The sequence below is a fragment of the Eschrichtius robustus genome, chromosome 19 (assembly GCF_028021215.1).
Source record: "Eschrichtius robustus isolate mEscRob2 chromosome 19, mEscRob2.pri, whole genome shotgun sequence".
Classification (NCBI taxonomy): Eukaryota; Metazoa; Chordata; class Mammalia; order Artiodactyla; family Eschrichtiidae; genus Eschrichtius; species Eschrichtius robustus.
The window spans coordinates 61,555,264-61,581,048 of NC_090842.1; the positions used below are offsets into that span (position 1 = coordinate 61,555,264).

Here is a 25,785-nt window from a genome sequence, read left to right on the forward strand (position 1 = left end):
TCGTGCACAAGTGTTGTCTTTTATTTCCTTCCTCAGGCAGCGGCAGCTTCCCACCAACAACACCTCGAAGCGCAGGGTGGAGATGGAGGGGTGGGCATGGGGATGGCCCTCGGAGCTCCAGGGCCTGGGACTACCCTGAGAGGTGAGGGCTGCAGGAGGCTGGGAGGCTCCCGTGCTGGGTGGGGAAGGAGCCCACCCCCAGCGGTGACAGCAAATCACGGTGGCTACGTGGGCTCAGAGCTCGGCTGGGGGGCAAAGGTGGAGAGACAGACACCAACCTCACGACTCAGCTGGTTGGGAGATGGGGGGGCCAGATGCCGACCCTGACCCCCGGCAGCACCCACAGCAAATACGTCTGCATCAAAGATTCTGCGTGTCGGGGCGGGGAGAAGGGTACCTCCGGGGGCTTAAATAAAGGGGCAGGGGGCAAGGGATGCGGCGAGAACAGAGGGTGACCGTCCGGCCAGCAGGCCTGGCCTCAGGGGCCCCCGAAGCAGTGCTGAGCCTGCGCTGTGGCTTGCGAGACTCCTTGGTGGGGAGGAGGGAAGGTCTCGCAGCCAACGTCTCGGGCCCCACCTCTCTCTGGGCTCCTCGCCATCCTCTCGATCCTCACTGGAGGGCCAGGCTGGGGGAGAGCGGACGGGGCAGGGAGACGGGCGCCGGGGGGCCAGGGGGGCCTAGCGCAGGTCCTCCTCGTCGCCCTGGATCGTCTTCTTGACGCGCAGCAGCATGGTGGTGAGCCACTGGTCCAGCCGGGAGATGGCGTCGTACTCCTTCACCTGTGTGCGCCGGGGGACCGGTGTCAGGAGGGGCGGCCCACCCCGCGCCTGGCCTCGGCTCCCGCCCTGCCACCAATCCCAGCCCAGGGTCTCTGTTCCCAAGATCCTCCAGGTGTGTCCCTGTCAGCCTCAGTCCCCGAGGAGGAGCAAGGGGAGGCGCGGGCCCCGACCCAAGCCGGAGCGGCTCCCTTCTGTGTCTCTACTGGCCTGGGCGTGAGGCTTCCCTTGGGGGGGGAAGAAAGATTTTATAGCTGGAAAAAAAAAAAAAAAAAAAAGTCCAGTTTTCTTGTTTTACGGATGGGAAATTGAGGCCTGGAGACGTAAGAAGCGGCGGGATGGACTGTCTGGGGTGGGATGGACCTGACGAGTTTGGTCTCTGTCATCATTCAGAGGCCTACGATGATGAGTGATGGCCTTGGTGATGGGTACCCAGGGAGAGACATGCTTGACAGATACAGTCTGGAGGACCTAATGTGGACCTGAGCTGGATGGAACTGAGTTCCAGAAAGCTCAGAACAGGGTCAGGAAAGGGAGAAACATCTCCGTGGGGCGGTTCTATCAGAGAAGCTGCTGGAAAGGGGGACCCTCCCAATGCTGTCTCTCCGGCACCCTTTGCTCCTCCTCCCTCCTGCTTTCGGGGAGGGGAGGGGGAATGATGCGACTCATTCCCTCCCTCCCTGCGCATCCAGGATCACCCGAAGTGCCTGACGTGAGACATCCTTAACTGCTCACCCAGGGGGACTCTTGAGTGGTGCAAAGACCTTGGCCTTCAGGAGCAGACAGATATGGGCTCCAATCCCAGCTCCGGCCCCGAGAGGCCTCAGTGCCATCATCTCTACAACGGGGAGAACACTCCCCGCAACCTCTTGGGGCTACCTGTGAGGATTCTGGAGCGACGGGAGAAAGGAATTCATAGCCAGGGGCCGGGGCTGGAGATAAAAACGGGTGAAATTCATGGGACCACATCTGACAAGGGCGGCCACGCCTGCCAGCCACTCACCGCCTCGGTGTAGCTGTCCACGTTCTGTTCCTCGTGGGCTTCTAACAGTTTCTGCAAGAAAACGGCAGGCGGGGCTCAGGGGCCCAGGCTGGCCTGAGGCCTGACCTGGATGAGATTCACACACACACTATCTGGGTGAGTGAAAGTCGGGGGGACTCCCATGCTGACAGGAAGGAAGGGGCTGTGTTCCAACCCTGCCCTCCGCATCGGAAAGTCGCTAACACAGAAGGTCACGCGTGCCTGTGTGCGTGTGAGATCCCGCGGCCTCCCAGCTCTGCCCCCAGCTCCATCGCTGACTGAATCTCACTTGTCTCATCCAGAAACTGGAGACCCAAATGGCAGACGAGGGGGAAACAAAAGACCCTTGAAAAGTACTGTACAAATCTCGGTGATCGTGCTAACCGGAGCCAAGCCTCCAGATTCCCGTCCACACGCCCTGCTCCAAGCGCAGACGCAGGACAGGGGTGGCCTGAGCCCCCAGCACTCACTTTCATCAGCTTGCACTCCCGGGAGTCGGAGAATGCAGGGAATAGCTCCTCATACTTCTGGACAGCGAGCTGAGTGTCGGCGAGGGCGGAGGGGAGGAAGAAGGGCACAAGTTAGTAAAGAAGGGCCCTCGGAGCAGCTGGCCCGGCAGCCGAGGGGATCGGGGGCCGCTCTGGCCCCGAGTCAGCTGTCTGCACCCCACCCCCCCCACCCCAGCCTCCAGTGATGCCGGGCTCTGTGCTCGGCGGCAGCTTCACAGAGCTGAGCTCAGTGCAAGCCTGGCCGCAGAGACAGCTGCAGGGGACGGGGGCGGCGGGGGCCTGGGGGAGGGAGGAGGGTTCCCCAGGCCGGTGCTCAGTGCCCCTCCTGCACCCGGTCCACCCAGGGTAGGGGCAATGGCAACAACTGCCTGGTACTGCCTCATAACAGCACATCCTATGTGTCAGGCCTGACACCAGGCACTTCTCACGTTTAACCCTCACGAGGACCCGGGGAGGGTCAAACGATGGTGACCCTATTTTGAAAGTAGGAAACAGACCCAGAGACGGTAGTGAGCCGCTCAGGGCACAGGTACGTGTTGGGGATCTGAACTGGCCTGACCCCAAAGCCCAAGCTCTCACCTGCCCTGCCGGACCCCGGCAAAGGGAGCGAGGGTGGGGCTCAGACAGACCATGTGGCTGAGGATGGGGCAGCTGGAGACCCCAAGAAATCCCAGACGCCAGCAGAAGCCAACTCCTCTCCCTGGCCACTCCCCAACCCCTCACCCAGCCCTGACCCCTCTCTTGCTAAGAAGCCCTGAGAACAAGCGGAACTGGCATTTAGGCTCTGGTTCAAATCATGACACTGGGAGTCAGAAAGATCTGGAATCCTGAGGCTGCAGTTTACTGGCCACGTGCTTTGAACAAGAGACTCTGGTTTCAGCCTCAGTGTCTTCACCTGTAAAATGGGGCGACCATGATATCAACCTCATGGGGTGCAGGAAGGACTCAAAAAGTGCTCCTACAAAAGAAAAAGCCTGGCACTGAGCAAGTCGGGAGTTGGAAACTCAAAGGCTACAGGGACTGAGCGAGTGAAATCAGGGATAGAAACAAGCATTTCCTGCCCAAAGGTCGAATGCCAGGGGCCAGACGTGAGTGAGGGGTTCACCCTCCGAAGGGGTTAAGAGGTGACTCGGCCTAGTGACAGACACTGTGCTCCAAGGGCAGTCACCCTGTGGGGGGTGGGGTAAGCTCTGGGTGGGCCCCTGGGCCCGGGCTCACCTTGGCGTTGAGCATGTCGATGCAGAAGTGGCAGAGAGCCGCCTTGAAGAAGTAGTCCTTGGCGCTGTACTTGAGCAGCGGGCTGTCCATGGCGTTGGTCCCCACCTGCAGGCATGAGCAGGCGGGCAGCCAGAGGACCAGGGTCACTGCCAGGCACTTGGGGGCCAGCTGGGAACGGGGTTTGTTCCCCAGTGGGGCCCTGTTAACCCAGGACCCCGAGGGCAGGGAGAAGAGAGACCAGCCCCGGGGAAGTCAGCAACCGGTCTGTGAGTGGCCGAGGACCAGGGCATGATGGGGAGTGGGGCTGTGGCCACAGGACTGAGGCCAGGTGTCCGTGGGCTTCCCGAGGCGCCCGCGATGGTGGAGGGAGAGGCGGCCCTGCTGTCAGGCCCGAAAGGAGGCTGGCACATCGGCGGGCAGAGGGGTGGCAGGCTGCGGGAACATGAGAGGCGGCGCCCGCCCCGCTCTCCTCCGAGGCCAGCTGCCTGCCTTTCTCCTGGCCAGGCTGAGCCCACCAGGGCGGCCGGGCCCCCCCCAGCCCTCCCCGCCCAGCAGACGCCACCTCCCGGACCCCTTCTAGCAGGCTCCTCCGCTGCCTCGGGCTACCCCAGGCCTTGCAGTTCTTTCCACTCTCCCCCTGACTCTGCTTCTTCAGAGCTGGCCTCACTCTGGGGCCGCCTGGGAAGGGCCTGTCTAGGAAGACAGCGGTGACAGGCGGTGACACCGCATGGGGTCGTGGGCGGAGAGAGCGTTCAGCCAGGCTGAGTACAGGGCGAGGGCGTGGGGATGACCGAGGGAAGTGCAGAGAGCGGGGGGGGGGGGGGGGGGGGGGCACCGGCAGGCCGGGGGGGGGGGGCGCGGTGCCGCCCCCGAGGGGGGGGCTCGGAGCCCCGCCCGCCCCCACCTGCTCGTAGATGTCAACGGCCTTCTGATACTCCTCCAGCTGCGCTGCGTAACCGGCCACCTTCAGCAGACACTTGTTGGCAGAGCTGAACGGGGCAGAGAGAGGGGAGGGAGGTCGGTGGCAGCCGGGTCCGGGGCCCTCGCCGAGGGGCTGGGGCGGGCAGGAGGCGTACCTGTTGGACTCCTCGCCTTTGTAGTAGTCTGCAGACTGCTCGTAGTGGGCGATGGCCTGGGGAGACACGGGCGGTGGCGGGAGGGCGAGGGGCCAACGCAGCCTTCATCACCTCCGGGCGCGATACGGCCCGGGACCCACCGGAGCCCTTTACCCAGGCTCTGCCGGTGCCCCGCGCTCCTGTCCTGGTCTCAGAGGACTGGCCGAGGCAGCCCTCCCCGGCCACTGGCCGGGCCCCACCTGCCACTGACCTTCTCGATGTCCACCAGCTCCGTCTCGTAGATCTCAGCGATGGAGATGTGGTGCTTGGCCGCGATGGTGAACCGGCCCTGGGTGAGACGTGGGAAGGAGCCCTCAGTGACGAGGGGCGTCCTGAGTGCCCCGCCCCAGCTCAACCACACCCCTCCGCGTCCCCCAAAGCCGGATTCTCGGCCCTCAGCCGCCCCTGGGAGGGGAGGTGCGCAGAAGAAGGTCCCAAGAGACAGAGGGGCACGGGGCTTAAAAGGCAGGCCCCAGCATGAGCGGCCTGGGTGACGGCGGGCACGGCCCTCCACATCCAGTCTCCATGAGGGCACAGGCAGATGGAGTATCGCCGAGGTACCGTTTGCACAGGACTTGCCAGAAGCTCTGGCCCGAGGAGGCATGTGACAGATAGTCCAGAGAGGCGGAGGAGCAGCCCAGAGTCACCCGGTAGAGGCGCCCCGCTGCCTAAGAAACAGCCTCCCTCCCGGCCTCCCTGCCCCGTGCGGCCACACAGCCCTCCTCACAGGTCAACCCCTGCTCTCCAGCTTCCCCTGCAGGCGCCCAGGGCTTTCCCCAAGGACGCCTTCCAGCTCCCAGAGGGGCTGAGCACCTCCTACCTGCCTCCACCCAGTGGGGGTCCAGAGGCCTGGCCCGCCACTCACACACGGAGCCTGGTCCATGGCCGCCTCCTTGCTGAGGGCAGCAGGAAGGGGCAAGGCCCTGGGCTCAGCCAGGACTAGTTTTGGGTCTCAGCGACTCCTGTCGGTAGGCGTGGGGCCCTGAGCGAGTCACGTCTTGTCTGGGACCCTCCTTCCTGTCAAACGGGATGACAACAGTGCCCACCTCACGGGGCTGCTGCAGGGGAGACTAAACCACCCAGCTCGGAGCGTCCACTTCAGTGCGTGGCGGCTGCTGCCACTGCTACGACACCACTACAGCACGGCCCTGGACCCGGCCAGAGGCAGGGCCCAGGCTCCTGCCCAGGTTCCTGCCCGAGGGAGGGGTCTGACAGAGGTAGAGCACGAAGGGGCAGAAAGTGGAGTCGACAGGCGCCAGGGCCTGGCTCTGGTCCACGGTCCTGGCTCCCTGGCCTCAGCCCAGCAGCCGCCTCCCTGGGCCTCACCTGTCGATGGGGATGCCCCCTGGGGCAGGGCAGGGGCTGAGCTGACTCTGGGCCCTGCCTACCCTCCCCGAATCAAATGGGACGCTGGCGGGGGGGAGGTCTGGGTAAGGGGAAACACACCGGACACGCGAGGACCCCAACAGCAGTGACGTCTACGAGTGAGGACAACGACGGCCTGTGGGGGGCCAGAGGCAGGACCTGGGGAGGGGCCGTCAGCCCCTGTGACGTGCTGGGAGCTGCCACCAGGAGCCAGGCTGGTGAGGAGCTGCGTGAGGACCCAGCCAGCCCAGCCCGGCTCCGGTGACACCCCCCACCTTGCCAGTCTCCCGCCTGCTCTCAGGGCCGGAGGAGGAGAGGCGAAGCTGGGGCAATATGGTAGGACTTGCAACGGGGCAGACAGGACACGCAGTGACCCTTACCATGTCTGTGTATATCTCAATTGCTCTCATCAAGCAGTTAATGGCCTCTGGGGAGAGAAAAAGGAAGGCGGGGAGGAGAAATGAGAAGGTGAAGTCATTTCAGCAGAGGCCGAGGAGAGGATGAAGGTGCAGGGCTGCACTGGGAGTGGCCAGGGCTACGCTCCTGAGCAGGGAGGCAAGGTGAGGGGACGCCGAGCCGCAGGAAACCTGGTCAGGCTAATTTATTCTGCTGACTGTGACTTGCTGGGCACATGCTTCCGGGGGAGCCCTGCTGATACAGCGGCCCTCTCCCTCGGGCCACCACGATGCCACCACCTTCCCAGCAACCCCTGGGACAGGGCATAGCCAGCTGGCGGCCAGACTCCCGTGGGTGTTTTGGGCCAGACCTGCCAAGGCCCTGCCCCTGAGGATGAGCTGCTGGCAGAGGCGGCCAGGTCCCACCTGGGCTCTGCCACCCTTTCACGGTGGGACCCCGAACCAGCTGCATCCCCTGGCCTCCGTCTGCGGCAGGAGGCGGCTGGGTGCTGTGATGCTGAGGCCCCAGCGGTTGGGGTCCCCACTCTTCTGCCCACATCCCAGCCTGCAGCACAGCCCTCTGCACCCTCCTCCGCCTGGCACTGCTGCCTGCTGGCTCCTCAAGCCACAGGTTTCACCGACAAAACACACACACTGGGATGGCACCTGGAGGAAGAATTGGGCACCTTTGCTGTACTACCTCTTGCAAGTTTTTAAATTTGGAAATTTGGGAAAGGCATTTTTCTTTTTTTTTTGACAAGTTATTTGGAGGAGAGAGAGAAGCATGAGTGGGTGGCATTTTCTAGCAGATAGAGATGAGCTCTCGGGTGGATTTTTTTTTAACGCCATTTTAATGCATCTCAGGAGGAAAGGGTGTTGGGGGAGATGGAGGGAGACGGGCAGAGAGCCTGGACAGACCACAGCAGGTGGGCTCTGAGCTGGGGCAAGGTTGAAAATTCACCCCGCAGTCCGGCATTTGTAAGCCCCCTGGTCTGCCGCCGGGGTCTCCAAAGTCAGCAGGGCCCACTGGGCTGAGATGCTGCAACGAAGCCGCAGGCCCGGTGTCTGCTCGCCAGGGGCTAATGGTCTCATCACGCAGGGAGACGTGTGACAGAGGCTCTTCGGCCCAGACCTGTGGCTGGCCCTTCAGGGAGTCCACAAGCCCCCCCCCCCCCAACCACCAAATTTACAGGCCAAAAGGGGGTGTCTGTCAGCACTGCTCTGGGGGAGGGAGGATTGGTAGGTCGGGTCCAATTCTGAAAGGCCCCTCGGGACCCCTAAAAGATTCAGAGAGCGTACCCCACTGGGTCAAGGTTCTGAGGCTGATGGGGGAAGCCTGAGGCAGTAGGGAAGACAGAAAGAAAGCAAAAAGGGGCAGAGAAGGAGAAAAGGGAGAGAACACCACAAATAAATACAGCCTGAAGCAGTGTTACTTTAACACACACACACACACACACACACACACACACACACACACACGTTTTGTGACAGAGCATTTCTGGAAGTAACTGGTGAGCTGGCAACCCAGTGGTACGGAGGATAAGGAGCCGGGGCAGGGCTGCAGTGCGTGAGCTGTGCACACCCCACTCTGCTCCGTTCTCCACCCCAGGGGGGTGGATGCGGCCAGCAGGTCCCCCCGGCAAGCGACTCACAGGCTCCCTCTCCTGGAACGATGGGGCGCACAAGCAGGCACCTACAGGCAGAGTGGCAAAGGTTGCCCGGGTGAGGCTAGCAGCCCTGGAGGGGGAGAGGCCGGAAGCTCCCCTGGCAGGACGGGCTCCCCTGCAGCGGCCGCCCCGGGCCTGCTGGCACTGGCCTGGAGTGTCGTCAGCAAGACGGCCCTTGCGGTGGCAGTAGGGGAAGAAGGCTCACCCACAGGCAGCAGCATGGATTGGCAAGGTTGAGTCCCCTCGCTCCAGGACAGCTGTCCCTGAAAGCGGCAGGCTGCCAGCTGCCACCCCAGCCAGAGCACTAGCGGATTAGCTGCTGACACACTGGCTACAACCAGCTTATCTCCGGTCACCAGGACCCCAGGGGCGCACAGCCCACGCACCCTGGCACACCTGCCCCTGACCAGCCACCTGCAGAAACTGGGAGCCAGAAAGGGGCTCTGAGAATGATCCAGCCCCAGAAGGTGGGCGGGGAGGGCTGAGGCCCAGAGAGGGGAAGGCGCTGGCTTAGGGAGACAGGTCTCCTCAGTACAAGGAGGAAAATCGCAGAACCCCACGAAGAAGTGGAATGGGTAGAAGGAAGACGCCACGTGTCTGGTACACAGCAGGTACCCAGTGAGGCTGGCAGTGAGGTTGGCGGAGCACACGGGGGAGGGCAAGTGGGGGTCTGGCCACTGCCCTGCCCTGGGTGCACGTGTGCGCACACACGCACCCCTGGGCCCGGCTAGCAGGCGGGCAGGGTAAGAGGCCTCCCTGGCCTGAGTCTACCCATAGCGGCCGGCGGCGGCTGGGAACCAATGACAGCTGTGGTCACCACCTCCCCCCTCTGCCCTCAGCCACCAAGGGGGTGGCAGGCCACCCTCGGCCCACACTCAGGGCAGACTCGCAGAGGGAGAGTGGTGACAGGTGCCCAATCGCTTCCTTCCGCCCTGGCAGTCCCAGGCACAGGCTCAGCGGCCTGTCGGCGGTGGGGAGGGGGTGTTTCCAGGACTCCTGTACGAAGTGCTGGCACAGGCGAGGCCTGTGAGGCAGGCGAGCGGAGCAGCGAGGCCCCGGGAGCTGGCCACCTGCTCGGGGAAACTGGGCAGTGGTCCACATGGGCCCTCCGGCTCTGCTTCACAAGGCAAGCGGCCAGGGGTGGGTGGAGGCAGGGGGTGCCCAGGCCGGGCTGCCATCTGATGGGAGCCGAGGGCTGCCCCTTACTGGACGTTTATCACACGCCAGGGGCCGTGCTGGGCACGTCTGTGCTTTATCTCACGTGTGGTCTCTGCTCTACCAGACCAGGAAATGGAGACCCAAAAGATTAGGTGTCTTTCCGAGGTCACAGGGGAGCAGGCTGCCCCGGGCCTCAGAGACCACAGTGAGCCCCGCCCTCCTTGACTGGGGTGGGCAGTCGAGATGCGGTGCTGCCGGGACGCTGCCGCTCCAACACCGCTCCCGGCTCAGCACCAAGAGCCTGGAGCTCCAGCCAAGGCACCGCTCCTGGCTCTGCCCACACTAGGCTCTCCCCTGAGCCACAGTGCCTCCTGCTCCCTGAGCGCCACCGCCAGTACCAAATCCACCCCTTCCCACCCTCAGCATCCAGGGCAGAGAAGCAGGCTCGCTGATCTGATCTCTAGAGAAACCAAGTTGGCCTCTGAGCCCCAAGATGGGCACGTCGCCACACCTAACCACTGCTGCCTTCCCACCGACGCCTCAGCCGCCCTCCACGCTTCCGGAGGCCAGGCACCGGGCCACACCCCCGACCCGGGCCCCAGCACCCCACACACACCCTGCAGACCATCGCTGCTCGCCGGAAAGGCTCAGGTCAAAAGCTGGGGAAGGACGCGACATCACGGTGCCAGGTGGGGCCTGTCCCCCGGAAGCGCGGGGGCTTGTGTGAAGAGCAAGTGGCGCTGTGCACGTGCCATGCAGCCTGGCCTCAGCTCCCGCCCCAGACTTCAGTCCTTCCAGGCACTCTGGAGCAGCAGCTGAGCGTCACAGATGCTAGGGCAGCGTCTGCAGGTCGACCAGTTCCCCAGAGAGAAGGCAGGCTGGGGGTGGGGGCCCTCTGCGGGGGACGCACAGACTTCCCTGGGTGATTTGAGCTGAAAACAAACCCAAGGTCACCCTGGGTCATCATCACATCACCACGTGGCCTGCTGTGGCCCAGCGCTGCCAGCCAGATGCACTTAGCTTTGTGCAGAGCGACGACGGCCCACCCAGTCACAAGGCCTCCCCTTGGTTCTCGCTGAGCCTGAGCTCACATGTGTGAGACACCCGGCTGCACAGGAACCACCCGTCACGTCTGGGAACAGAGAACAGCTACTTGGTCCACACAGACGTCAAATCCTCCACTGGGAACTAGATGTCCCGATGGTGATAACGAATCCGCCAGCAATTCCCCAGCGCTGGTGTGTGAACCAGTGCTCACAGATCCTTGGAGATACCCCCGGGCACTGGTGCCAAATGCCCTCTCTTGGGAAGGATAGGCCTTTATTCCAAGGTGATGCATCTCCTTTTTTTAAAAAAAAAATTAATATTCACATATTTCCCATTCTCTTATGAGTGAATAGTGATAGTAGATGGTCATTTAAAAAAATGAGCTTGTTAAAATTAAAAGTTGGCAACCGATGTCTGGCACCATGATTAAAAAATAAAATTCCAGCTCCGTGAAATCCAAAATTCTGGTACCCACTGGGTTGTGCTTCTACTTCAGGATGAGCCCAGGGGGACAGAAACAGTTTCCTCACAGTGAGTCAGTCCCAAACTGGGCTTCTGTCCCCAGCACGCTCTCATTTTAAGGAACTTGTTCTCTGCAGCTACGTCTCTGGGATCTGTTCTCTCTGACCCCATCCCCCCGCCCCCAGGGGATAGGGAAGCCAGGTTAGGATAATTTCCGCTCCTTTTTCGGCAGCAACTCCTACCTGGCTGGTCTCTGCACCCCCTCCCACCCCCTCTCGCATGTTAATTCTGACAACAGAACAGATTTTCCTCTCTCCTTGGCATGCGGTGGGTCTGAAATGTAACTCCCACTCCCAAATGCTCCCAGGCTCCAGGGGGGGAGGGGCGCGATCAGCTGCAGGCACAGAGCAGAAGGGGAGGCGGAGGCTTGGAGCGGGAGGCCAACGCCAGCCGGAAGGGAGCCAATTCTGAAGTTAGAGCGCCAGCGCCTCCAGGCCAGCCTATTGCCTACTATCTTGGGTCCGAAACCTGAGGCCTTCTCTGGGTCGGGGCTCAGCTGGCGCTCTGGGCTGCCAGCTCCAGCGGCCCACAGAGGCCCTCACCTTGGGGGTCGGCTTTCTTGAACGCGTTGCCAGCGTCCACGAAGCAGGTGGCCGCGTCGTGCTTGCTCTGGAGCTGCAGGTGCAGCTGGGCTGCCTGGCAGAAGGCGTTTCCGGCGGCTGGAACAGAAGAGGGGGATCCCGTCTTAGGGGCGGCTCCGCGCTTTAGGTCGCTCAGACAGGGCCCGGGGAGGTGGTCGAGCTCTCCAGGTGCAGAAAGAGTCCCCGAGAGAGGAAGAGCCTGGCCGGGGTGAGCCGAGGTGCAGGCCTAGACCTCGGGCCTCCTGACCCTGGAGCTGCTGCCCCCACCCCAGGCCCAGGCAGCGTGCCGGCTGAACCGTGGGATGGGGCTGCTCGGGGGTGCTGGGCAAGAGAGTGGCGATGAGGATGCAGCTACCCCAGACCCCCCACTGCCTCTCCCCTTCCAAGCCTGACTTCTCCCCGCACGGCCCCCAGCCCTTCCAAACTCCCCGGCTCCCCTGCCTCTGTCCACATGCCGGTCCCTCGTCCGGAGTCACTGCATGTTGATGGCAAGGAGGCCTCACAAGGTCCACTCCCCCAGGGACTTCACGGCCAGAAAGGGAAACAGGGCAGAGATGCCACGAACTTGAGAGCATGGGGACCAATGCCCATGGGTGGAGGGAGGCGGAGACCACACCTGAAGCCCAGGCTGTCCCGTACTCAGCTGCGAACTGCCACCTTCCAGGCGCCCCAAGCCATCCTTTTCGCACGTCTCCGGCTCCTAATCTGACTTGTGGGAGACAGCGGGACCCCTCCTCCTCCAGGGGTAGGGGCTGTGCTAAGTGGGAGCGCCAATGGCCAACGCCAGCTCAGTCCTGAGGCCCCTGCCCTTCGTCCTCCTCCAGCTGAGTCCGAATCACAGAATTCCTGAGCTGGAAGAGGACAATCGGGCCTGGCCCCCATCCTGTCCCTTTAGAGCAGGAGGCTAGACAAAGCCACCCAGGTTTGCACTATGTATGATTTCTTTCTTGTTTTTAAGGGCTCCAAACTTGAGTGCAGAATTTCCAGAAAAGTAGCATCATTGGGGGAAAACTTAAAAAAAAAAAAAGGCCTACGACTTTTGTTTGAATATTTGGGGGAAGGAGGGAGGTGACAAATTTTAGGAGAAAAGCACCATCTATGCGACTGAAAAAGAAATACTCTTTCTCTAATGGTATTGTTACCTTAGGAGCATATAAAAATACACATAGGATCTGGCTCTAGGCACAATACATGCTGTGAAAGCTTAGGAAAAAGCTCTTCTAATTTTCAGGACACCAAAAATATTCTCAGAAAACGGTAGTCCATTTTGCCCTGTGCCTCCACACCCTGCCTTCACAGCCCCATCCCAGGTTTCGTTTCCTTTGTAGTTGGAAAGTTCCTCCCTGGGTTTCAACACTGTCTTTGCTTGATCTTCTTGATCCAATCTTGCTGATGTTTGAAGCCATGTTATGAAGTCAGCCCCCAAAGGGCTCGAGGCTGGCTTTTTGAACCTCTCTTCCAGGCCTGCAGGTAGCACCCAAACAGATCTTCGGCCCCTTGGACCTCCAGGAGCTCCTCCCTGGACTTTCCTGGCGGCCCAGTGGTTAAGACTCTGCGCTTCCACTGCAGGGGGCACAGGTTCAATCCCTGGTCTGGGAACTGAGATCCCGCATACCGCACGGTGCGGCCAAAAGATTAAAAAAAGAGCCCCTCCCTGCCCACCCACCTCTCCTTGGCGGACGCCGCCCAAGCTCCAGCCTTGCCAGGGTCTGACCATACCCCTCCTGGCCAAGTCAGAAGGGCCACTCCGTTCACCAACACAGCTTGTGAGAGTCTCAGGAGGCACGTGACCTGGGATGCCCTCTTCCGGGAAGAGGCCCTTCCAGTATTCTATGATACTGTCTGTGTGTGTGTCTTGCCCCAACCGGAGTGAGAGCACACAGGTGGCTGGGGACCTTGTAAGTGCTCCTGCAGTCTGCCAGTCTGTTGACTGGAGTCCTCTAAGGGCTTCCCCTCCCACTCTAGAGGGAGGGGTGCTGCTAATAGGAGTGGGAAATGGAGCTCGCAGCTGCTACTGTGCTGTGCTGACTGCCCTGCGTGGGGACGGCTGACCTCCATGAACCCACATGACAGCCCCGCAGGGTCAGGACCGTTCCTTTCCCCGTTGCCGTGCTGAGGAGGAAACAGTTTTGGAGAGGCCAGGTAACCTCCCTGGGGTCACGTGGCCAGCCTGAGCTGTGACACAGATCCAAGTCACTCTGGCTCCAAAGGTCAGGAAGCCACATAGGGCAGGTTAAGCCCTCCAGCTCCAGAGTCAGAGTTCTGGTTTCTGAATTCTGCTTCAGTCACTCACTAGTCGTGGCGTGTTGGGCAAAGGGCTGGGCCAAGCCTCAGTTTCCAAATCTGTGAAATGGGGATATTAATGGTACTGACCCTCATGGTGTTGCTGTGATGATTCAGTTAAATAATGCAAGCTTGGTGCTTAGGAGAGTGCTCAATAAATGGAGCCGTGTTAATGTTATTATTGGAACCACTTGAATGATCCCCAGCCCAGAATTCAGACTCTGATGGAAGTATTAGGGAAGTGCTTCCAGGGAAACCTGAGATTCTTTCTTTCTTTTTTTTTTTTTTTAGTAGAAGTATAGGTGATTTACAATATTGTGTTAGTTTCAGGTGTACAACACAGTGATTCAATTTTACACATATATATTCTTTTTTCCGATTCTTTTCCATTATAGGTTATTACAAGAAATTGAATATAGTTCCCTGTGCTATATAGTAGGTCCTTGCTGGAAACCTGAAATTCTGAATTTAAGGAGAAACCCCTCAAAGAGCTCATCAATCTACATGGGTCTATCTGAATTCAATAATCTATTTATCCTTATCCTCTAAGTTCTCATTCCAAGGCCCTGTGACCCAAGTTGTAAAACAACCCAGCGGGCTCGGAATGACCAGATGTTAGGCCAGTGGGTTTGTAAAGCTGGAGATGGCATTGGTGGGGGAGCTGCAAGGCCGACGCCTCAGCCAGGCCTCTGGGACCAGAAGCTGAGGGAAAAACGGAGAAAGAGCCACGGAGGCGCTCTAGCAGGGATCACATACCACTCCAGTTTTTGGCCATCTTGAACATGTTTGCTGCTCTGGCGTAGATTTCACATGCTTCCTCTATTTTGGATGAGCCTCTGGGAAAAAGGAAAGGAAAAACAGGTAAGAAAAAGATCTAATCTGGTATCAAAGAGAAAGCAAGCCAGGACTTCCCTGGGGGTCTGGCGGTTAATTAAGACTGAGCTTCCAATACAGGGGGCACTGGCTCGACCCTTGGTCAGGGAACTAAGATCCCACATGCTGCACAGTGAGGCCCCCCCAAAAAAAGGGAAAAGCAAGCCTTCTGCCCCAGCGACAGTGGAGATATGCCCTCACATCTCCGCTGGATGGTGGCCCCAGCCCCAGCCCCAGCATGTCCCCATGAAGCCAGCTTCCCAAGTCTAGCTACAGCTCAGGCCTCTGCTCGAGCTCAAGGGAGACGGAGTCGGTGGCCCCCAGCCCCTCACGCAAAGGCTGGCTAGGCCCTCGCTGGGCAGGTCTGGGTTGGACCCTCATTGCAGGGGGGGGGTCCTTCCCGACCACCCCCAGGAGCCCTGCCTCTGACAGTCTCCTCCACTTCCTGCTCAGATGCTCGGTGCTGACCACTGGATCCCAGGCTCTCTGCAAATCCCTTTTCCCCACGAGACCGCAAAGCATTCTGGGGGAAGAGTCCATCCTTGGACACCTTGTCCTTTCCTCGAGGCCCTAACCCTGTCCCTTGCACACTGCAGCTGTCCAATGAAGATGTCTCAACCCTAAAAGCGTGTTGCTGCCAATTCACGACCAGGCAGATATATACTAATACAGACATACGAAGAAACACTGTTCTAAAATGTGTACACCGAAAGTTCCCATTTGTGTTAAAACAAAACAGAAAAAGAGGGTGAGAACAGAAACATACATGTAAACATAGAAGGTTTCTGGAAAAATACACACACAAAAAAATAGTTACAGTATTTTTCTCTAAGGTGGGGTCTGTAGAACTGGGTGCCAGGTGTGGGAGACAGACTCATATCCCTCGTTAGTACTGTCTGGATTTTAAAATCGTCTGCATATTTTACCTATTCGAGAAAAAAAATATATATGTATTTTAAATATTAGCATTTACATTGGGTTCTGTGATGCAGCAATGAATTACATTCCTAGCAATTTATCCTAAGAAACTAAGCAGAGGGACTTCCCTGGTGGCGCAGTGGTTAAGAATCCGCCTGCCAATGCAGGAGACACTGGTTCGAGCCCTGGCCCGGGAAGATCCCACATGCCGCGGAGCAACTAAGCCCGTGCGCCACAACTACTGAGCCTGCACGCCTAGAGCCTGTGCTCCGCAACAAAGAGAAGCCACTGCAATGAGAAGCCCGCGCACAGCAACGAAGACCCAACGCAGCCAAAAATAAAAAAATATAAACTACAAAAAAAGATTTAAAAAAAAGAAACTAAGCAGCGAAGCTACAAGGATGCTCAGCACAAGATTATTTAAAATGGCAAAATAATGGGAATTCCCTGGCGGTCCAGTGGTTAGGACTCGGCGCTTTCACTGCCGGGGCCCAGGTTCAACCCAGGTTGGGGAACTAAGATCCCGCAAGCTGTGAGGCTGCCCGCCGGCCCCCCCCACCCCCCCAAAAAAATAAAGCCACACAAATAAATCATCTTCACTGTCCCAGCCCTCAGCCCTGTGTCATCCGGCCCTGGACCCTCGCCGACACCAGCCACAGAGGGTGAGGGCCTCCGACCTAATTCTGGACACAGTATGGGGAGCACCCCTGCCCTCTGCACTGCTGGTGCGGTAGGGCCAGCTTGCCCATGCTTTGGATGCACATCAGATGTTTGCTATAATAATCAAATCAGAGCCCCGGAGCCACCCTCCCTGGAGATCTCACTCAGCAGGTCTGGGTGGGGCCTGCAATCAAGATTTGTAACAATGGCCTCAGATGATTCAGATGATCAGGCGAGTCTGGGAGGGAAAAAGCTGACCTAGACTGACCTCTTGGGAAGCAGCCACCAGTGACTTGTCCCATGTCAGGTGACGTCGTCGGAAGGCAATACCCCCAGGGCGGGCTGGCAGGGTGGCTGGGACTGGAATCCTGGCTTCCTGAATCCAAGTCGCACCAGGTAAGCTTCTTCTTCAGATGAGAAGTCTCCCCTCTGCCTTCTGGGGCTGTGCTGACACTCTGCACCCACCCGCTGCTGTCCCCAGGAAGCAGCCCTGAGGGATGTGGTGACGCACACCTCCCACGCTCACCCTGCTGGGTTCCCCCATCTTCCCACCACAGCTGCACAAGACGCCTTGGGCCTGGGGCCCCTGTTTGGAGTGACTTCCTCAGAACCCACTCCCGGCCCTGGAGAGGTGAGGAACTTTCACAAGCTTTGGGCAGAAGAGATTTCAGAAGGGTCCCTGGGGGCCAGGCTACAAAACCCCCTGGGGGATCTGCTCTGGAAGGTTCTCTGAAAGGAGCCAGGTGCATTCACAGGCCGCAACCACAGATCTGCCCACCCCATGGATCCCCTAGCGCATCCTTCCCTTCCTTGTGAGTGCAATTAAATCCTCTCCAGACCCAGACATTCTCTGAAAAAGCTCAGGCTCCCAGAGCAGCAGAAATTGGCCCGCCCCACCACGGAGAGGCCCAAAGCCGGGTGATAACAATGAGCAGAGTCAGCCTCAGCTGGCTTGTCGCAGCTCAGCGGGACGGGGCGGGCTCAGAACACAAGGCCTGTCAGCTGCTGGGCTGAAATCCTATGATCCCAGACTAAGCTGGGCCAATCCCGTGCTGGCTCACTGATTCTAACTGCGGGTGGAAAAGCCAGAGGGATTAACATCTGCTCAGGCCTCCAGGCCTGCCTCTTCCTTCCCCTCAAAGCTTGGGTCCGGGCCACTCCCATGACCAGGCGATGACAGGCGAATCTCTGGAGCTCCAGCCTCTTGCTTTAGAGATGGAAGTGGAGTCATCAAAGGGGAAAGTAATATGACTTGGGTCCCTGGCAGATCCTGAAGGAGAAGCCATTCACATAGCTATTTATTCAACTGGGGAGCAAATATCTGAGCATTTATTATGTGCCAGGCACTGCAGATAACAGCAGCAAACAAAGGAGAAAGACCTGACCCTCAGTAAACAGGACATCAGAAAGACAACTGCAGAGGGATTGGGGGAGGAGGGGCTTCTTTGAATGGGCAGGTCAGGGAAAGCTGCTGTGACTATGTGAGATTTAAGCTTAGTCCCCAAAGATGACTAAGGAGCCATCCATGTGAAGAGGGAAGCACATTCCAGGCAGCAGTCACAGCACGTGCAAAGGCCCTGAGACAGAAACAAACTTGGCGAGTTCAAGGAAGAGAAGGGGAGCAGGATGGCTATGGTCCAGGGAGTGGCAGGCACTGAGGCTGGAGAGGTGGACGGGGGACCCCATGCTGGAAGCCAGGAGAAGGGTTTAGGCCCTATAATAAGGAGCGTTCTGGCAAGGAAAGAATGGGCGGAAGGAAGAAGAGCCCAGCTCCTCTGCTTTTCCAAGCTGTCTCCCCATGTGATAAATCTGCATGGTTTACTACAGGACTTCTCTCCTTGGTCAGGTCACTTCATGTCGCTTATCTAAGAGTGGCCTCCCCGACAAACCTGCTGAGGGAAAGAAACCAGGCCTCCCTCGGACCCCTGCACAAGGGCCAGAGGGGCTAGCTGGCCCTGCATCTTCTGAAGAGCCCAGGTGGCAGCGCCTGGGACAGCTGACTGTCCCTCCCCCCACTGATCCCCCCAAGCTGCCTCTGCTCTGCCCTTCCCATCACACAGCTCCGAGCCACACCGGGAATAGAGGGAACTGGTTTGGGCCGGGCTGGTGCAGGGCTGTCTATAATTACCCGACGCAGCTTTGCTCTCTCCCCCGCCCCGCAAGGCGGAGGAAGCAGGCTCAGGTCTCCCAGGCACAGCCACCATCCTCCAGCGGCTGCCTTACAGAGGGAAGGGTGCGGTGCCAGGCACCCACAGATAGCCCGGTGGGACCCGGGCCAGGGGGTCAGCAGGGCAGAGTCTCAGCCTCCCTCCTTCCTTTCTCCATCCCCTGGGCACTTCCCGGCTCCCAGAAACAAGCCACCCACCCAACCTGCAGTCTCCTGAGGGCCTCAGAAGGCAAGGCAGGTGGAGTAACTCCCACGTTAGGTCCCCGACACTCCCTAAACCCGTCCTTCTGCGGTGCCATTAGACACCTGCCCTCAGCCCCCTCCTCGGCCTGAAGATCCCCGCCCTGATTCTCCGTCCGCGCCCTGGGTGGGGAAGAACGGGCCCTTCCGGTCCGGGCCCCGACCTCCTCTCCTTTGCTGTGCATCCTCATGACTCATTATAGCGGCCTGCCAAGTGCCACCTGAAGCAGCACAGAGATCCCCACAGTCACCCTCTAGGTATGACCCTGGCTGACAGAGGAGGAAGCTGGGCTCACAGTGGTGAGGGGCTGGCCCAAGCCGATGCTGCCAGGAAGCGGCCAGGCCGGGAAACCTGCCCCGCCTCTTGCTCACCCTGAGGTCCAGGAAGCTTCCTTCCCTGTGTCCGAGAGTCTTCTGGAAAAGGAGGGGGCGCACAAGGTCCCTGCCTGCTCCGGCCTCTCCTGTCGATTAAACAGCCAGAGCTGCTCAGGTTTCCCTCATCTGAGGAGAAAATGCTGCTCTCAGCTGGGGGCAGCCTGAGCAGCCTGGAGGCCCGGAGGGAGCCATTAAGCCAGCCCCCCGCTGAGCCCTAGCCCGCCTCATGGAGTGGCAGGCTGAAGGTACATCAGAAAACAGAGAGGCCCCCGGCGCCGGGAGCAGCGGCCCCCCAGCCTCGCCCCTCTGCTGACTGCGCCGGGGCTGGCAGAGCCAGAGCCGCGGGGTCTCTGGGCATCTCTCGGCCTCTCCTCCTGCATCGCCCACCAGCGCTAAGCCCCTCGCTGCCCCTCTGGCTCTGCGGTGCGTCAAGCTCCCGTAGGGCCCCAGGAACGACAGAAGAATCCAGTGCTACACACTAACTGCCCAGCTCTGAAATGCCTGGACGGGCAATGGGGAGAGAGAGAACGCACTTGGGGGCGGAGAGACCTGGGCTGAAGTCAGCCTCGGGCACTTTGCTAGCTGTGCGGCCTTGGGCTAGTCATCCCTGAGCCTTGGTTTCTTTATCTGTAACACAGAGACAATGAGCCTGACCTGGGAGGCGTCTCGTGATGGTCAGAAGCCGCAGTACCTGGCACACGGCACAGAGCGCGGCCCGGAGCAGGCGCTCCAACAGCTGCTATTATACGACGGGGAAGAAATACACCCCAAGGGCCGCCGGCCACCCGGCAACGGGAATTCTAGAGTCGCTCGGGGTGGGTGGAAAAATCGAGGACCACAGTCAGGCAGGCCTGGATTCCAGTGCTGGCTCGTGGCGCCCCAGCCTCTGCTTCCTCAGCTGTAAGTGGGGATAAGACGCCGCAGCCGGCAGGCCTGCTGGAGGCACGAGGAACACCCCGTCCCCGCAGGCAGCAGCCAGGAGAGCGCCTGCCACAGAGCAGGTGCTGAGCCAACGAGAGCATCACTCACTCGCTTCAGGCTGGCGAGAGAGCGGGTTCTGGAAGTGTTCTCCTTTCGCATCTCAGCGTGGGCTTCATCGCCTGACCTCCAGATTAGCTAAGTGGCGCCCCTCCCCTGGCTTCCACAGAGCCGTGGGCCTCCCACCTACCCCAGCCCCTGCACACCACACGGATGGGGCTGGGTCCCGGGCCATCGCCCTCCTGCCCGTGAGCTCAAGGGCAGCGGCCACGCCTGCCACACGGCCCAGCAGGCCTTCCCGTGGTTCTTACACGGATGCCCTCTGCAACCCAACAGGATTCCTTCATCACAGCCAGAGCACCCAATGGTTCCTATTCTTAAAAGATGTTTCGGAAAGACCCTTGCCTCTCAGTAGCCTCACTCCAAACAGGAGTGTCAAAACCTCTGTGTGAGCAGACAGCAGGGTCCCATCCATCAAGAGAGGCAGAACCCTCAGACTGCGGCGAAATGACGACCGACTTCCTTGGAAGCCTTGTGTCCCCTCAGGAAAGCCTCGACTCTGAGCCCGGGCAAGAGAGGCTGAGTTTTAAGCTGTGGATCTTGGCAGCTGGCAGGGGACAGTGAGTGACCTCGGTGCCCAGCTCACCGACATCCCGGGGTCCTGCGTGCTCTGCAGGTGGAGGGTGGTCTGGAAGCCGGCACTCCTCAGCCAAGGGCCTGGGGGGGTCCTGGATGGGGGACACCTACCCGGAGGACCTTGGCTGCAATCTCTGCCTCAGGAAAGCCAGCCTCCAGGGCTCCCAGGGGTTGCTGGTGCCCAAGAGCGGTTCAAGCAGGAACTGTGTCAACATTTGATCTGCAGGCTGCTGTTTGTGCACAGAAAGCACCCTGTTATCTCTAGTTCTCCAGCGCCTCGGGCTCAACTTCCAATCACAATACCTAATACTAATACTGTTGATAACAATAAGCACTTAATAAGCACTCACCAGGGTCAGGCACTGTGCTCGCAGCGCTTCACATGCATAACCTCATTCTCTCCTTAGGACAATCCTACGAAGTAGGTATTACTATGAGCTTCAGTTCACAGAAGAAGAAACTTGCTAAACACACTGGTATCTGAGTGGAAAGAAGTTTTTATTTTGGATTTGGGGGAAGGGGTCACGGGGAGATGTTCGGGATGAGGAAAAGCACGGGGAACAGAACCACTGTTTGGAACCTGCGCCATCCCGAAGGGGCACAGCAAGAAGTCTGGATCCATCGGGAGACAGGGAGCAGGAAGGAAGAAAGAGCGCATCTTGCATCTCCCCTCTCCTTTTCCGCAACTGCATCGTCTTTGGGAAATCGCCACCTTTCTGCTTCCAGAGCAGAAGTCTGGGCTGCTCTCCCAACTCCTGAGCCCTGGCTGGGGAGCCGAGGAGGGCAGGGAAGGTACAGAAGCAGCTTGGATCTGCGAGCCGGCTGGTACAGCCTCCCTCCCAGGCTGCTGGTGCACCAAAGCCCCCTAGTGTCTGGCAGCCCAGAAACAACGAAGAGCAAAGAAGGCCTTAACATCCAAGGTGACGGGGCTGCCCCCGATCCCAGGCGGGAGCAACCCTACTTGGCCCTTCTGACATGAGCAGAGACCCCTCAATTTGGGCTGCTGTCATCGCTGAGGTTCCTGAAAGGGGAAGGAGGAGCAAGAGGGACAAGCTGAGCCCCGACACACTCCCTCCTCCAGTCCTCAGAAGCCACAGAGGGTTGTGAAACGCTGAACCCCAGGAACCCCGGCTCCAGAGGGAAGGTGTCAGGAGTGGTTCCCGCCCATGAGGCAAGTCCTCTCGGGCTGGCCCCTCCGGCAGACAGGCTCTGGTCAGGCGGGTTTCTGTCTCCGTCTGCATCCCTGTCCTGTGCGCTAGCCTTGCACCATGGCAACCGCTCATGGCGCTGAAGGGTCTGGGATGAATACACCTGCTCTTTCTTTCATACGTTTGGAGAAAACTGCCACGTGGGTGGGGAAGATGGGAGAATCAGAGGAAGGAAGCTCCCTAAGACGCCTAGTTAGTTTGCCAACGTCCTCCCTAAACGGAGTGCCCAGAAACGGGCCCGAGCATCAAGGAGAAACTTCGTGTGGCAGCAAGAGGGCTTTGGGATCAGACAGGCCTGTGTGTGAACGCGATCTCCCACTCACCAGAGGACTGGGCAAATATATCAACATCTCTAAGCCCCCATTTGTCCACCTCCACAGGGATGTCGTGAGGACTACATGTGAGGACGCAGGTAAAGCGCCTGGCCCAGGCCGGACTCAGAGTCAGAGTGAGCACTTAATAAATGTTATCAGCTAGTATTACTGTCACTGTCTTCACTCTCCGCAACACCAGCTGCTGCAGTCCTTTCTAAAAGTCAAATGGGAACCCTCCAGCAGTGGCCCTACTATGGATTGAATGCTTGGGTCCCCCACCAAAATTCATGTGTTGAAACCTTAACCTCCAAGGTGATGGTATGAGGGCCTTTGTGAGGTGATTAGGTCATGAAGGTGGAGCCCTCATGATTGGAATTAGTGCCCTTACAAAAGAGACCCCAGAGAACTAGTTCACCCCTTCCACCGCCCCTTCCACAACGTGAGAACACAGTGAAACCATAGCTGTCTATGAGGAAGAAGGTCCTCATCAGACACCAAATCTGTCAGCACCATAATCTTGAACTTCTCAGCCTCCAGAACCGTGAGAAATTTCTGTTGGTTATCAGCCACCGAGCCTATGGTATTTTGTTACAGCAGCCCGAACAGGCTAAGACAGGCCCCCGTTAAAATCCTCAGTACTCTCCAACACCTCCTCAAATCCAAGCCCTTTCTCAGAAGACCCTCCAGGACTGGGCCTGGTTCTTGTTCAGTCTCACCCTCTTCTGCCCATTCTACCTTTATGGGCTAACACGGAACCCCCTGCGTTAAACCTTCATCTGAGCCTTGCTCAAACTGTCTCCTCTGCCTGAAGCAGTGGTCCCCCACCAGAGGGTACCCCTGGAACTCCTGTTCATCCTCCCAGATGGAGCTCTCTCCTCTGGGGAGCCACCCCTGTTCCCTTTAGATCTCAGTTCCCCATCATTTCGGGCAGAACCTCCCCTCACACTAGACCTCTGTTCACACAATTCCCTCTGCCTAGAACACCTTCCCCAGCCCCCACTCCCTTAGCATGACCTAGGGTTCCTTGGGGCCCAGCTCACACCTCACCAGAACCTTCCTTCAGTTCATGCAGCTTCCTCTCAGGTCAGGCACCTCCCACAAACAACAGAATCTAGCCCTTAGTCACATTTGACAATTTTGCTTTAATAGTGTTTTAGCAAGCGTTCATCTTGCCTTCCCAACCAGGTGAAAGGTGTTTCAGGGTCTCACTCAGCTGCTCCCTCCAAGCACGGCCCAAGAGTACACTAACCCCCAGTCCAAAGGGACCAGACACCAAAAGCCACCCAGGAAAACCATTACCGAAAACTGAGCTCTTAGCCCCACCCCAGAACCCTGCACTTGAATTTCTCCCCTTGTGAAGGAAGCAGAAACACACATACCCTCTCCCCACTCTTAGCCTCTAAAATAAAACATTTCTCACCTAATCAATACAGGCCATCAGCCCCGGATGTTTCTCCACACCAGGCAATTCTCAGCCAGGTTACTCAAGTTCTTTCACTAAACATAATCCACCCTCAAATAACAACGAGCAGCTCCCATCTCCTTTCCTGGGAAGAACCCTCCCCTACTTCATTTCTTACCAACCTCTTAACACCATCTCTCCCAATCCCTGGTCCTCCCCCCAAGCCCCTTCTCCAGCCTTCTGGACGACTCTCCCAGCCTCACAGCCCTCCCCAGCCTCTGCCTGTCTCTGCTGCCAGGCTCCATGCGGCCCCCTCCTCACGGTTCCTCCTAACTCACTACAAATTCACCCGGCCCACTGCAGCTCTCCTCCCAGGCCCATGAGCAACACAACCCTCCTCAGTCCTCCGCGGCCTTCTTTTCCCTCCACCCGGGGCCTCAAGCCCCCTCCCCTCACCCTATTAAGTCCCCATGGCCCGGAGTTCCTTTCCTAACCTCTTTCAGCTCCTCTCTCATCACACTGTTTCTCCCTGCTCTGACCCCCCATCCCCACTTCTCCCATCAGACCCCTACCTTGATCCCCACCAGCCCTGTACAGGCTCCACATCTGTTTCCTTCCTGGAAGTAACACTGATGGTAGCTAGCACTCTCAGAGTGATGACCACATCCCAGGCTCAATTCTAAGCACTTTACTTACATTCTTATTCAATACTAGCAACAAACACCTGAGATAGGTTTCACTAAGCCCCCCTGTAACAGAGAAATTAAACAGCTTACCCAAGGTCATGAAATGGCAGAGACCACTTCAAACCAGGGCTTTTGACACTCCTAAGCCACCAAAATTCCTCAAAGGACGGCCAACCAAACAACTTTTACGAGCCAACGTGAACTTTATGTGAAACGTCTGCCACACTGCAGGTGTTGGTTCTGTCTCCCAGACCCCTTCAGCGGTATCCTGGGCACGCCACTCTCATACTACTCACAATGCCCACCCAATCCTTACTCAAGGATCACACAGCAGGTCTTCGGCCCCTTTTGGTTTTCTCATCTCCCTCATCTCTCCCTTTTATCCCTCCAGTTCCTAAATCAAGCCTCACCCCACCTTAGTCTCCAGCCTCCCAGTCCAGGCTTCTTCAGAAGCCGTAACTCCATCACCCCAGGGATTCCTCTGCTCAGATCTCACTCTGGTATCAGATCCCCTTACACTACTCACCCGTGACCAAGGCCATACTCATCCCAGACACCTCACACATCTCAGACTTGGGCTCATCACTCCCAGGATCACCTTAGCCCTAAGCCCTGAGCCTGCGTTCACACAAATCCACCGCCCCAGGCCTTGGAAAGGTGAAGCCCTCGGGCAGGGGTCCTCAGTCCCAGGGACCCAAGACGCCCGTCTGGGATCCTTCAAATAGGTTCTCCTAGAGCTCCAAAAGGCTTCTTGACCTGGTTGCCCTCCCAGGCTCCCTCAGTCCCCGCAGGCCAGGTCCCCTTCAAGGCCTGAGACCATATTCCCTCGGCCCAGGTTCTCCTCCAGCCCCTTGGCCCATCTTCAGCCTGGGTCCCCTTCCTGCCTCCAGATGGTGTCGCCTCGGCCTGGGTGTCCTTAGCCCAGGGCCCTTCTACCATCTCGGACAGACTCTCCTCAAACTATTCTGCCAATGCCACAACCCGGGCACCCTGGCCCTTGGCCGGTGTCACCTCTGCTGCCTTAGACCATGTCACATGATCCTGCAACCTCCCCACCCACCCCCCGTCCTCTAGGCTCGAGCCCTTCGTCTCTATCGCCGCCCCAGTCTACGACTCCTCTGTCCTCCCAGTCTAGGTCTCGGCCGGACCCCTCGGCGCGGTTCTTACCCAAAGAGGCCCGAGAAGAAGGACTGTGAGTTCTTCACTTTGCGCTCCGCCTCGGCCAGCAGCGCCATCGCCTCCGCTTCCTTCCCGGAGTTGTCCATGGCGGCCGCAAAGGTACTCATCAAACCGCCCGGGCCCTCGGAGGACTCAGCTGCGGCCGGGCCGCGGTACACAGCTCACGAAAGCTTCGTGGTCTGCGTTGACGTCGCACCGGCGCGCACCTCCTGCGGCCCAGTACCACGTGATTCGCACTGGCCAACCAGCGGCGTCGTAGCGCGGCGCGCGCCCCGTCGGCCACGCCCTCACCAGCCGCCGCACGCCGCCCCGTGACTCACAGCCTCCAATTGGCGACCCGATGCTTTAACGCATGCGTATGCATCCGCGTACGGCACCCTACTCTCTCCCTGGTGCTACCGGGCCAGACCACGTGACCCCGCATAAGCCAGTCGTAGTCCTCACCGCCAAGGACCCGCCTTGAGGTGCTACCTTTCTGGATCCTCCTCCACC

General features: G+C 59.0%; 1 protein-coding gene across 1 annotated transcript; it reads right to left on the reverse strand.

The window, feature by feature from the left end:
• On the reverse strand, positions 1-25,517 carry NAPA (NSF attachment protein alpha). The gene is made up of 11 exons (XM_068529097.1): positions 25,282-25,517; positions 14,414-14,493; positions 11,336-11,452; positions 6,385-6,431; positions 4,851-4,928; positions 4,601-4,656; positions 4,429-4,513; positions 3,525-3,629; positions 2,268-2,336; positions 1,780-1,830; positions 1-779 (listed from the first exon to the last, which is right to left on the reverse strand). Exons 1-11 carry the CDS (start codon positions 25,398-25,400, stop codon positions 678-680), a joined length of 909 nt encoding a protein of 302 aa, XP_068385198.1. The 5' UTR covers positions 25,401-25,517; the 3' UTR covers positions 1-677.
• Between the last annotated feature and the right edge of the window lie 268 nt (positions 25,518-25,785).